The sequence below is a fragment of the Phoenix dactylifera genome, chromosome 18 (assembly GCF_009389715.1).
Source record: "Phoenix dactylifera cultivar Barhee BC4 chromosome 18, palm_55x_up_171113_PBpolish2nd_filt_p, whole genome shotgun sequence".
In the NCBI taxonomy this organism is placed as follows: domain Eukaryota; kingdom Viridiplantae; phylum Streptophyta; class Magnoliopsida; order Arecales; family Arecaceae; genus Phoenix; species Phoenix dactylifera.
The window spans coordinates 4,371,844-4,384,383 of NC_052409.1; the positions used below are offsets into that span (position 1 = coordinate 4,371,844).

At 38.5% G+C, this 12,540-nt stretch overlaps 1 protein-coding gene across 2 annotated transcripts; it reads left to right on the forward strand.

Moving 5' to 3' along the window:
• On the forward strand, window positions 1-8,354 carry LOC103698418 (DNA repair protein RAD51 homolog 3). 2 transcript variants are annotated; one of them, XM_008780432.3, is made up of 9 exons: window positions 2-245; window positions 2,745-2,843; window positions 3,684-3,806; window positions 3,989-4,022; window positions 4,101-4,171; window positions 4,268-4,494; window positions 5,674-5,805; window positions 7,610-7,676; window positions 7,970-8,354. In XM_008780432.3, the coding sequence occupies exons 1-9, from the start codon at window positions 134-136 to the stop codon at window positions 8,143-8,145; spliced, it is 1,041 nt and encodes a 346-aa protein (XP_008778654.2). In that variant the 5' UTR covers window positions 2-133; the 3' UTR covers window positions 8,146-8,354. The 2 variants fall into 2 exon arrangements, with proteins under 2 accessions (XP_008778665.2, XP_008778654.2); XM_008780443.4 differs by lacking the exon at window positions 7,610-7,676 and having other exon boundaries at window positions 1-245; window positions 7,970-8,273.
• Window positions 8,355-12,540: the final 4,186 nt, after the last annotated feature.

Below are 12,540 nucleotides of genomic sequence, written 5' to 3' on the forward strand. Positions count from 1 at the left end.
GCGCGCTGCAGCTTCAGGCGCGGCGGTAAGTCGGGGTTTCCAAATTGTCCGCTTTTCTACCTGATACCGGCGAGGAGGCGAGCCCTCTCTTCTCCCACCATCGGAGTAGCGCGTCATTTGGAGGACGTCGGGGATGGAGATTGCGAACCTCCCCATCTCGCCCTCGCAGCGTGCGAAGCTCCTCTCCGCCGGATACACCACTCTCACTTCCCTTTCTGCCGTCTCCCCTTTCCAACTCGCCCGAGGTGCATCCTCCCCCCACCCCTTTTCTCTCCTCCTCTCCCAACCCCACCGTCCCCTCCCCAAACCTCCCAAATCAAGCACTCGTGGTCTCTGGTTGTCCATTTAGGATCAGAAAGTGCCGTTTTTGTTAGATTCGTAGATTTGATGGGGAGAGAGTGGGACTGGAGCGGTCGGGCCGACAAGAGTCCAACTTAGAGAATTTCTCTTTTGGGTGGAAGATGCGGGATAGCTAAAGTTTGGTGGTATGCGATTATGGCAGGGAACTGTTGTCTGATGAGATTTGGGAATGGACTTCATTGTTTTCCTTTGTTTAGTTTGGGTGGAACCACTGATGCCAGTCAAATCGATCAATCTCGCTCTAGTTAGTTAATCTATAAATAAATTTGTGAGGTAATATGGGGCACATACATGCATACGAGTGTTAATTTTCTATTCTTTTGATTGAAGGTTGGAGAAATACATGCTTAGATTGATTCAATGGATGTAAGCTATATTTTATTCGAAAAAAGAATTTTCAGTTGGGACTTGGGGTATGAATACCTCAATGAGGGTGGATAGCTTTGCAAGTTTCTCATGTTTCAAGTGTTGTTGTAGCTAATAAAGGAGGATACTGTATGCTCCCAATTTTATTATCATTATTATTATTTGAGATGGAAAAAATAGCAAGAATTTCATTGTTACATCTATTGTTGTTGTTCCTGTAAATGACACCATCCTTTGAACGGATTTTCTTGGCTAACTCATTGTCTAAAAACCATATAGAGTTTTGCAGAAGTTGACATTAGCAGAAATATGGGGTATATGTAGCTAACTTGCAAATATTAAATTATGGTCTAATTGTATATGACACTCTAAGGAAGCAGGGAAATTCGAGTTATGTGGACTTTATTATGGAAAGGATAGGATTTTGGCCAAAATTAAGATGTTGGATTCTGTTGTGTATTATTTGTGTACCATGGTGATAATTAATGGGTTGCTGTCTGGATTCACTGAAGGCTCAAGGGCAATTAGACAAGGTATCTAAAAAAATTCGAGATGTTAAATCTTTTCCTATGATTGAAATTTCTTTTGGGGAAAGTGTTTTTAAAGATGGTCAATTTTAGCCAATTTCTAAAGATACCATGGCTTCTGTCCAACGCACAAATGCTACGAGGTATCTCTGCGAACCAAATTTACTGATTGCATTTAACTAAAGGGTTCTTGTTAGCAAGACCACTTTGGTGTACAGATGAAGGCATTTCTAGCAAAATAAGAAGTGGACTGGTTGTATGGTCGAGAATTGGGGGAAAGATATCTCAGTTGCTTCTATATGTATGACATGAGAATCGTGAATGAGATCAGGTGGTTAAATGGTGGAAAAGGAGTTTGATATATGAACAGGTGTATTTCTTTGAGAAATAGTATTAATTCAAGCTATTCTTGCCCCATTGTCTCTCTATCTTCTTTATGCATTGAAGAATCTAATTTGGTTTGCTAACCACACTATATGATTATGCATGAGCTCTTGGAAGGAGTTTTAATGATAGGAGAAGGCACCACGAGGTGCATTGTCAGAGATCATGAATGCATTGAGCATTAAGTCCTTGATATACTTCAATTTAGCACTTTTTTTGGAATGTGGTTGGTTGTTTCTTTCAAATTTATGCTGCTTTGGATTGTTCTGAGTGGAGAAATTAAATTGCTTTAACTCAATACTTGTAGGTAGCATCACTGATTTGGTAAAGGGAAGCTTAGCCTTGAGATATCTTACAAAATCAGTTGGAATTGAAAGGGTTTTGTAGGAGTATTTTGTTGAGTATGTGTGACTGGGTGAATATTTACAAACAAACAGATCCATTAAGATTGGGGGGGGGGGCTGGAAATCTGACATAAGGAAGATGCATGCTCCAGTAAAATTCTACTTAATGAGTCCTAAAGTTTTATGATGGTGGGACATCACGACTTTCTAGGTTTCCAATTTGTGGAGGATGGGCTGGTGGGACAACATCGTATAACTAAAATTGATGTAACATATGCCAATTAAAGAAAATCTAACAAGAAAAATAATGATCCAGGAAAAATAAAGTAACTATGTTGCCAGAAGCCTAATAGAGAAACTAAACATCGAGCAAATTATTTTTACATCACAAACATCAAATTTGATTAACAAATATTATGCAATGATGAATTCCTCCTGGCTTTTGACTAGGGAGAAAAATTTTGATGGTTACTATAAAGAAAAAATTTCTAGATTGTTGAGAGGGAAAATGACAACACTATCTTGTGCTTCATGATTATTGTACGTGCAAGCATTGTTCTCAAGCATATTTCGCTCATCCAAGGAAATTGCCGCAATGGGAATGTTGAAAGATGATATGATGATTGTTTGTCATCCTTTATTTGAACAAAACTGTATACCTTGTTATCTTAAATTTGTATTGTTTTATTATTAGTTGAGGAAACTATTTCTTCATTTATGACGGTTGCATTCAAGATAGTCTGACTGACATCTTACTCAACAGATTTGAATATTGCACTTCAGGAAGCATCAGATATTTTGAAGGTTATGCCAGAGTTTACTAGATCTGAAAGTCTGCATGGTGGAAATGCAATTCTAAAGGGTATTAATAGTTCTTTTCTTTTTTTCAAACTTGTACCAAGATTCAACATACATATATTGATCTCTTTGCAGATTACTTTAAACTTTTTCTTCTTACATAAAGTGTTAGTGTGGGTCCAAGTCTATGGCGTAGCAGCTGTAATGGTTTGTCACTTTGAGGTGGTACTTTACAAGTCAGCCTATGCATGCAAGAGATAGAGAGAGAATTGATGTTGAGATGTTTTATTCATTATCTCCTCTGTAATCTGTATATTATTTAAGCAATAACAAGCGCAAGAAAACTTTTCTCATTATCTTGAAAATCAGGATTATACCTTCTGTCAAACTAACATGCCTTATCTTGAATAATTGACAGTAGGTCTCTTTTGATCAATTACGATAAAAAATTATTGGACCAGCTGATCTCATAAATCACCCTCTTATCAGGTTATAATTCTTACTGTCATGAAATGGTACAACTGTTTCTGCTTTTGGACAATGGAAGTTCCTAGAAAATCTTGATCATCTCCATTTTGTTTGTAGATGCATCATGGTATTTAGGAGTCCATTATCCTTGTACAATTTTTTATTTTGTCTATAACACATTTTTTCTGCTTGTGCTAGAAGTTCTACATGTGTCCATATGCACATGCATATCACAGATAGATTTTTTATTACTTGGGGTATATAGATAGTTAAAAGATTTTTTATTACTTGGTGTATATAGATAGTTAAAATATGTTGGCCTTCTAATTTGGGCATTAGACTAGAAAACCTAAAAGGTCCACATGCGGTACTTTTCTTTTGAAGATCCAAAACTCTAAATGTTGAGGATTTTTTTGATTAAGTGAATCTTTTGTAGGAGCCCAAACTGCTTGGGATATGCTCTCAGAGGAGCAGATGCAGAAACACATCACTACAGGCTGTGAAAATCTTGACACGATACTTGGTGGTGGGATACATTGCAAAGAAGTTACTGAAGTTGGTAATGTTTTGCAAATAAATTTATTTAGTATTAAATAGTGAACAGATTGCTGACTGTATTCTCCATTTAGGTACCAAATAAATTGAGTTGGACAGATATCCAGTCCCTTAAGCAGATAATATATTTGCATTATTTTTATCAAATGCATTGACTTGCCTAGTTGTCCTTGACTTGTTTATCAGGTGGAGTTCCAGGGATTGGCAAAACACAGCTGGGGTATGCTAGCTCTTCATGTTAGATGAAATTATAGAGTTAATTTTGGATCAGCAACTAAGCCTGTACCATAATTTGCAGGATTCAGCTTGCAGTAAATGTCCAAATTCCAGTTGAATATGGTGGTCTCCATGGGAAAGCAGTCTATATAGGTAGATGCCTAAACTATGTATCGTTGTTAGTCATTAACCTTATCATGCCGTGCCTTTGTCACAATGGTCAGGGTAAATATTATGCTTGCATGATAGATACAGAAGGCAGTTTCATGGTTGAACGTGCTCATCAAATTGCTGAGGGTTGCATCATGGACATGCTTGATAAGTTTCGACACCACCAAAAGGTTATTTTAGCTTGCCAGGAGCAAATGCAGCCGAACAGTTTTCTAGCTAATATCTTCTACTTCCGCATCTGCAGCTATACTGAGCAAATTGCAGTGATAAACTACCTAGGGAAATTTCTTGCAGAGCAGAAAGATGTAAGATGTGAAATGAGACTTGGTGGTGTTTTTCAATCCCAGAAACCCTTCACCTCATACAGTTTACTATATTTTTCTAATTTTATTTTGTTTTTCTGTGGCATTCGGTAGATCAGAAGGTGAATTGCTTCTCATAAATTTTCTTTTTCTAGAAAAAAGTTGTGATGTGGATTTATTGTTTTATGAATGTTTCTCATGTATGACATGAATTAAAAATTGCTGTACGAACATCTCTCTTCGAATGACTACAAATTGATTTTGGTTGGTAATCTCTAAATATTCTCCTGCAGCTAAGAACATGTGCATGCTGTATTTGTTATTTGTTCATGCATAAGAAAATGTTAAAGACCTAATTTAGATGTTGATTAGGTGCTTCGTCTGCCTTACTTTCAAACTAAAAGAAACTTGACTGCTAGTAAATGCATTTAATGCAGTCTCAGGTTCTATAATTTACTTTAGAACTTGAGTTAACAGGGGTTTTGAGATTCCTAATCTGCCTACAGATTTCTTAAAACTGAGTAGTACATACCTGCCAAAGAACCACCCAACAAGAAATGATGCACTAGAATGAAGGATACAAATAGTTCAGCTTAGACTTGTATGCCAGTGAGGGAGCAAAATTCTTTTTGTATCTGCCGGAAATACAGAATACAGGGGTAATGCAACATACAAACAAAATATGGGACCATTTCTTCAGAAACCGTCCAGAGAAACTATTTTCTTCTCAAGAGATGAATGCCTGAGAAAACACTCTAAGCGAAGCCCTCAAGCAATACTCCCAAGAAATAGTCCATTATCTGTATCCACTGTTAAGGTAGGGTGTTGTGCAATTGCTGTTGCTATATGCACTGATTAAACTTGAAAACCTATTAGTGGAGATTGGTACTTCTGTTTTACAGAAACCATCTGTTTGCAGGTAACCTGATCTTGCATGAAATGACCGAACATCTTCTGCATATACTATGTTACCATTCATTGCTAATTAGCATTTATGAATTCTAAATGATCCTATGGGTCCCTTTCTCATAAGAGAAGTGATGTTTGTTCCTTTCACGGAATCATTCTTCTGCTTATCTCTGCTATACTTTTGAATCTGTGGTTTATCTTTTATATAATTTCAGAAAGGTTACTTAGTAAATATTTTGCACTTACTCCATTGACTGGTTCTTTTTTCCACAGGTGAAGATAATTATAATTGATAGCGTCACTTTTCACTTTCGCCAAGATTTTGATGATTTGGCCCGAAGGACTAGAGTTCTATCTGGAATGTCGTTGGAATTAATGAAACTCGCCAAAACGTATAATTTAGCTGTAAGTAGCAATCTCTTCTCACTTTCAAAATATTTTTTTTTTTGATTTTTTGATGTAAAAGGAGGCTCACTTTCAAAATATAAAATTTTACTTTAGCTATATTAATCAACTTAGTTTCATGGAATACATCAATCATATTAATTTTGGAATTACTCAAAGAATACATATCAATGTCTTTGATTTGTAGAAAACTAGCAAATATCATCCAGGCATCAATCTCAATGTCATGATAATTAGTATATATTTAGTCAAGTATGCATTTATCAAGTAATATAGAATCAAATATTATGATAGAATTAAATATTATGCTTATGATGCCTAGGGACATTTGTCATATGTTGATGCTAAGCATGCACCAAGAAAAGGACATGCAAATATACTAGTAGATGCAACTAGCATGTTAATATAACTGCTTTAATTATTTTTTTAGCCTATACTGATTTTGATTGTGTTGTACCACTTTTTACTCAGTATTTGTAACATGTCATTGTGGGTATCACCATTGCATGATCAACTCTATTTGATGAAAGGGATCCCTTTTTTTTTTTTCAATTTTGATAGCTAATGGCCAATTATATATATATATATATATATATATATATATATATATATATATATATATATATATATATATATATATATATGAGAGAGAGAGAGAGAGAGAGAGAGAGAGAGAGAGAGAGAGAGAGAGCTAAATGTGGGCGTCCATATAACAATACAAGTAAGGTTCGTCCTGACCAGATGATCAAGGGCCTGGCACTAACTATCTCAGTCATTAGATTTGATCTATTATTTCCAAATTTCTGGCTTTAGAAAAATCGTGTGATTTGAGGATCCCTAGCCTATGCGCCTTTTATGCATCCAATGATCGAAATGGATAGATTAAATAACACAAATGATACATATTTTTTGATTGTGTATGCACAGGTTAAGGATCTCCAATTCATGTTTTTTTAACATTAAGTGGTCTATCACATCTAACAGCTCAAATTGTCAGTCCAAGCCTCCTGTTGTCCGAATGACCTTATTTGTCCTATTCTTTGGGCCCCCACATATTAACTATGCAATGCAATGCAATGCTATACTATGCTATCCTACAATATACTATACCATACAATATGCTGTTCTATCCCATGATATACTATGCTATCCTATACAATTCTATCCTTTGCTATGCTATGCTATACTGTGCCATACTATGCTATGCAATACTATGTTGTGCTATGCTATTTGTGCTGTGCTGTACTATGCTATATTATACTGCTATGCAATGCTATACTATGCTATACTATGCTATGCTCTCCTATACATCCAGACATATGTAAGTACATGCATACATACATATATATATATATATAGAAGCAGTGATAACAGTATGGAATAGATCTTGTTGCCTATATTTACCAATAATCATACTCAACATATTGCTGTTTCATTTGAATTGTTTCTTTTTTATAGAATTATTTGTATGTAAAATATGTTTCCTTGTATATGACCCATTTTATCTTTTTGCAACTATGACTATAGCCCATAACAAACGATAATATTATTATTATTTGCAACTCCCTGCCATTGTTTTAATTGATAATTTTATGCTATTTATATCATCTTGTTTCACTCTGACATCATGAATCCTCTATATACATTTTGTTATCCAATGTTTTATGGTATCTTCAATTTATCATTAAATTCTGATATCAACACAACAACCTATACTAAATGAATACCAAGTTCGCTACATGCTTTAGTATGGAATACAAATAGTTATATATGTAGGTTGACCCCCTTTTCTTTCTTCGAGCAGGTGGTTCTTTTGAACCAAGTTACCACTAAGTTTACAGAAGGCTCATTTCAGTTAACTCTTGCCCTTGGTAAAGTTTCATTCTTTATTGATTTTGGCTATGATCTTATAACTCAAAAACAATACAAATGTTCCATCTCTATATTCAAGTTTAAATACACCAGCTGAAGCTGAGACCTAACTTGGTAAATGTCAGCATTTCATCTCTATGAGGGTGCTAATATATACACCTGTATGGAACAAAGCAAATAAGATGGAAATTCTTTCTTGAAAATTTTCATATATTATGTCCATGCAATAGCTCTTCCTTTGTCTAATTTTTGCTTTTCCCACATGACCTGGGGAGCCATTTGTGCTGTGCAGGTGATAGCTGGTCTCATGCATGCACGAATCGAGTAATTTTGTACTGGAACGGGAATGATCGGCATGCATATATCGATAAGTCGCCATCTCTTCGATCAGCCTCTGCACCTTTCTCAGTAACAAGCAAAGGGATACGTAATGCCACTTCACAATGCAAACGTGTCAGAATGATGTAAATAGCATCAAGTATGTTCTGAAAAAAAAAAACAAAAGAAACTTGACTATGTTTTTGGTTACAAAGGGCCCATGCGCCTCCTAAAAACTCTTGTTTAGTGAGAACAGTTCTACAATCTTTTTGTTGTTCCTTTTATCTCCACCATAAGAATCCCTAGCCGGAAAATCAAAAGAAAAACAGAAAAATGATATTGACCATTTTATACTACCACCGATCTTCTTTTCCATTCAAAAAATCTCTGATGCTCTGATGCACGACATTGGTGTAGCTCAGGGTGAACAGAACTGAATGGCTAATTTAAAAACCCGGAGTGGTACCGGGCCTTCAGGTTCTAGCGGGAAGAAGACTAATATCACCCATTCTAGTCTTCCGTGCTATCAAATTTTGATCTGAACTAAGCTCTGATTTTTTATCTATTTCTTTACGACATTATCTTTTTGTGCCCTTTTGAAAGCTTCAAACAGAAGGATGTGGGATATGGTCGGTGGAACTGTCCTAAATCAGACAGTTTTGGTCGTTCCAAGCTGTACTGAAAGCTCATTAGTATGATTTCGGCAACGAAAACGAAAACCGTTGCCAAAGTTGAAAAAGAAGAAGGAAAGAGAGCGTGTGAGGGAGGAATGGAAAGGAAGGCCGGCGAAGGGTCGACAAAGGGCACGGGAGGTGAGGTTGCATCCGGATTTTTTAATATCGAATGAAACACGAGCCCGGCTGCGACCAGAAGAAATAGTAAAGTTGGCCTCTCTCTCTCTCCCTCTTTCCTCCTCTCTCTTTTTTTCTTTTCTCCCACTGTATGGACTTGCTCTCCTCTATCAGTACAGGCTCGGCACGGTATAATTCTAGTATCGATTTTGCCAGCCTCCGTGAAACCTTTAGAGAGTGAGAGGAAACATACGTTTCTTCTCTGTGCGCTGGAATTAAACCATCTTACGAACGCCAGCCCAAACTCATTAAGACGAGGCCCCAAATTCGACCGAGCCACCGACTTGGGCTCTTTATAAATAGCCCCTCGCCCTCATTTTTCTTTGCGCCGGCTCTGCCCTTTTCCCGCCCAACCATGAAGGCTTCCATCCTCCAAACCTCACGACCGGCGAACCGTGGCCGATCGAAGGAAACCCCACCCTCCAAGCGATCCGATCCCAATTCCGGCAACGGGAAAACCCAAAAGGGTTCTCCACGAACCCTAACTTCTCTTCTATTTTTTCTCCGTTCTCCTTTTCTTCTTCACCTCCTCTGTTCTCTTGCCTCAGATCTTTCCAAAGCGCCTAAGCTGGGAGTTCTCCGCCTCGCCGGAGGAGATCCACTCCAATCTACGGATCCGCCGATTCCTCGCCTGAGATGACAAGCACAGTGGAAGATCCGGCGGACGTGATCTCACCTATTAGAATTTCTTCTGAGATGACGAACACGGAGGGGTGGATACCGGCGAGCTCGCCGGCGGATGCACCGATTCTGATGCTGTTAAGAAGGAGGTGAAGGAGAGGGCTCTGGTGGTGATAGATCGCGTGCGAGAAGCCTCTGCTCGAGATCAGCGCGTCGGAACCTCAGCGATGGAACCAAGAGGGCGGTGGAAGCTCTGGTCGAGATCGTGATCGGAGATCCGGGCGTGAATGCGAGGGCGAGAGATGGATTTCCGGATCTTCTTTTCCGGGCGAATGTACTCATCGGAATCCTTTTTTCCTGATTTGGTTGGTAATGGTGATGTACGCGCTGGTGGCCACGGCGATCTGGTTTGGCCCGCGGAGGGGAAGAAGCTTTCGCCGGAGCGCCTCCTACCTGAATCCTTCATCTAAGTACGTATCTACCCTAATTTTTAGCTATTCTTTTTGGCATCGATTTTGATTTCATGGTGGAATTGGGGAAATTCTAGTTCAAATTCACTGATCAGTTACTGGTTTTAGTAGTTGTTTCCAAGAGGGTGCGGTCTCGGTGTTGTGCGTCGCTATGGACGGCTCCTCTTTCGACGGCTTGCCTCCACCTGGAGTTCTCTAACTACGATTTACTCTACCATGAATTTTATTGGTCCCTCCTTTCACCCCAAAAAAAAAATCGTTGGTGTGGTATATGAAATTCATCTTCCTTTGATCCTTTATTTTTCTTAATCAAAGAAGCTTCGGAGTTCGGACGTATCGCAGTGGCTACGGGCATATTATAACTGATGAAAGTTTTAGTTAGAAATATGTGGGCAGTCAGTGGTTTTGTATGAGATGATAGATAGAGATCCTGTACTCGTGAATGGGCTGTGTGGTTCAAATTCGTCCGCCTATACAATGGGTTTTTGCTTTTGTTCTCTTCACTTGTAAATGCCTCTTTCGTAATATACTTTTTCCCTCATATTAACAAATTTTGGGTGGCACTCTTTGCCTCCGCTTTACCTTCACATGCGCACACAAAAAAAAAAATCAAGGTGCACCCATAAAATCATACCAGAAGGGTATTACTTAAGCTTATCTTGAGAGCAGAAGCTTGTATCACTTTGGAAGATGTCCTCTATTTATATGTGATTTAAAATAAGATTACATTAATTCGGTTAGGGTGGAGTCAGGGGAGATTTTATTTGCTACTATGGATATCTCATTAGGTTAGAGGGGGACTCATGTTGCCATTTGAAATTACCTCCGATGGTATTCGGAAAATGAGCAAGGATACGCCGAATAGATCACTACGTATCGTGGCTTAAAAATTTTATAGACAGTAGGCATACCGGGGCCCTATTCCCTTTCACCATGATGTTTACCTTTCTTAGATTTTTTAGGATGTACTCGAATGCTAGAGTTGTATATGATATATGCCCCATCATTATAATTTTTTTTTATAAAAGCACTCTTAAATTAGAGATAAATTATACTAACATCTAATAATATAAAAAATCTACAATTACCACGAATAGAATAAAATAATATGACTATTATACTACCACTAATCTTCTTTTCATGCAAGAAGTGTGTCTGATGGTCTGATGCTCGACAGTGGGTGCAGCTCATGTGAACGAAGCTGAATAACTGGATTTGAAACCCCGAGTGGTTCTGGGCCATGTCAAGAGACTCTAGCAAGGCAAGTTGGTTTAGACCCCACCCACTTCTTCAACATCAGTGATTGAAAGTAGGACTGCAAGCCAATAGTCATCATCCTATCCATCGCTCATGGCTAACCGCAGACCGGAACAAGCGAGCCCAATCCAAGAAACTTAACCCAAATCGATAGGTTAGATGATTACGTACAGCCGTTGAATCTAACGCCGCACGAATTACCGGCACGCGGTAGCGCAAGTCCAAGCGGGCCAATCGCCGGAAACTCCATATCCCCATCTCCGGCGAGCAAAACTCCACGGGGCATCGATCTCTGCGTGAATCTCAAAGCCACCCGGGTCGGCGCGGACTGTCTGCGCTCGGCGGCGCACCCAAAGTTGGGTGTCCCAGTCCCTCTTTGGAGTCGCCCTACTGCTATGATCATCGTAGAGGCTTTTCGTATTTTCTTCGCTTTCTTTCTTCACTTCAATGGAATGGAACTCTAATCTCGAGATCTCCGGAGCTTAATCTTTCTTCGGCGTGCTTTTCGTCGATCTGCAGTGGGGGGCTGAATCGCGAATTTGAGGTACAACGTGTGATTTTGGTATTCTCCCGGTTCTCTTGTGTTTGATTTCTTTTCTAGCGTCATTTCCTGGGAATTCGTAGAGCTCCAAAGATGTCAGGTGCATGCAGCTGTGATGTTGAAATCCATGAAGATTTGTTACGCCGCGCTAGATGTCATCATTCTAGATGTCATCCTTATAGCTCCGATATTTCTAATACTTAAATGTCCAATTGGGCTATTCTGCTCCAAAGTTGCGATTAACGGTGGATCTCATCGGGATTTAGATAATGGAACCTGTTATCATTGTTCGTAATTTTATGCCCCGATGGACTAGGGGTGCTTGGCTTAGAATCTTTTTTTACTTACCTGTGTGTTTTGAGAAATCATTTCACTTGAAAATTTCTTGATTATTCGGATCTGGTAGCCATGTTAGATTAAACTGTGAAACTGTCTCTAAGCCATTGTTTTATATATTCTATGATTGTTCGAAGTAAGAATCTTCATGAACATATGAACTTCATTTCCATATTTACTGTGGCCTTTATGCTGAGACACTTTTTTTCTTATTTCAGTTTTCTTTTCCCTTTCATGAATATTTTAGAACTGTAGAATTTGCTGATTACATTTGTTTGTTCCATGTATAATGACACATGTAGAGCAAAGGACACTCTACTGGGTTTAAAACTAAGTGTTGTAAGATGCGGAGATTTTTTCTTTAGCTTCTGATGTGTTGATTCTGATGATACAGGGTTGCAGCATTCGAGGTTCAGCTCATATTTAGCATAAAAGAACTTGCAGTTCCTATAAAAATTGGGATTTGGAG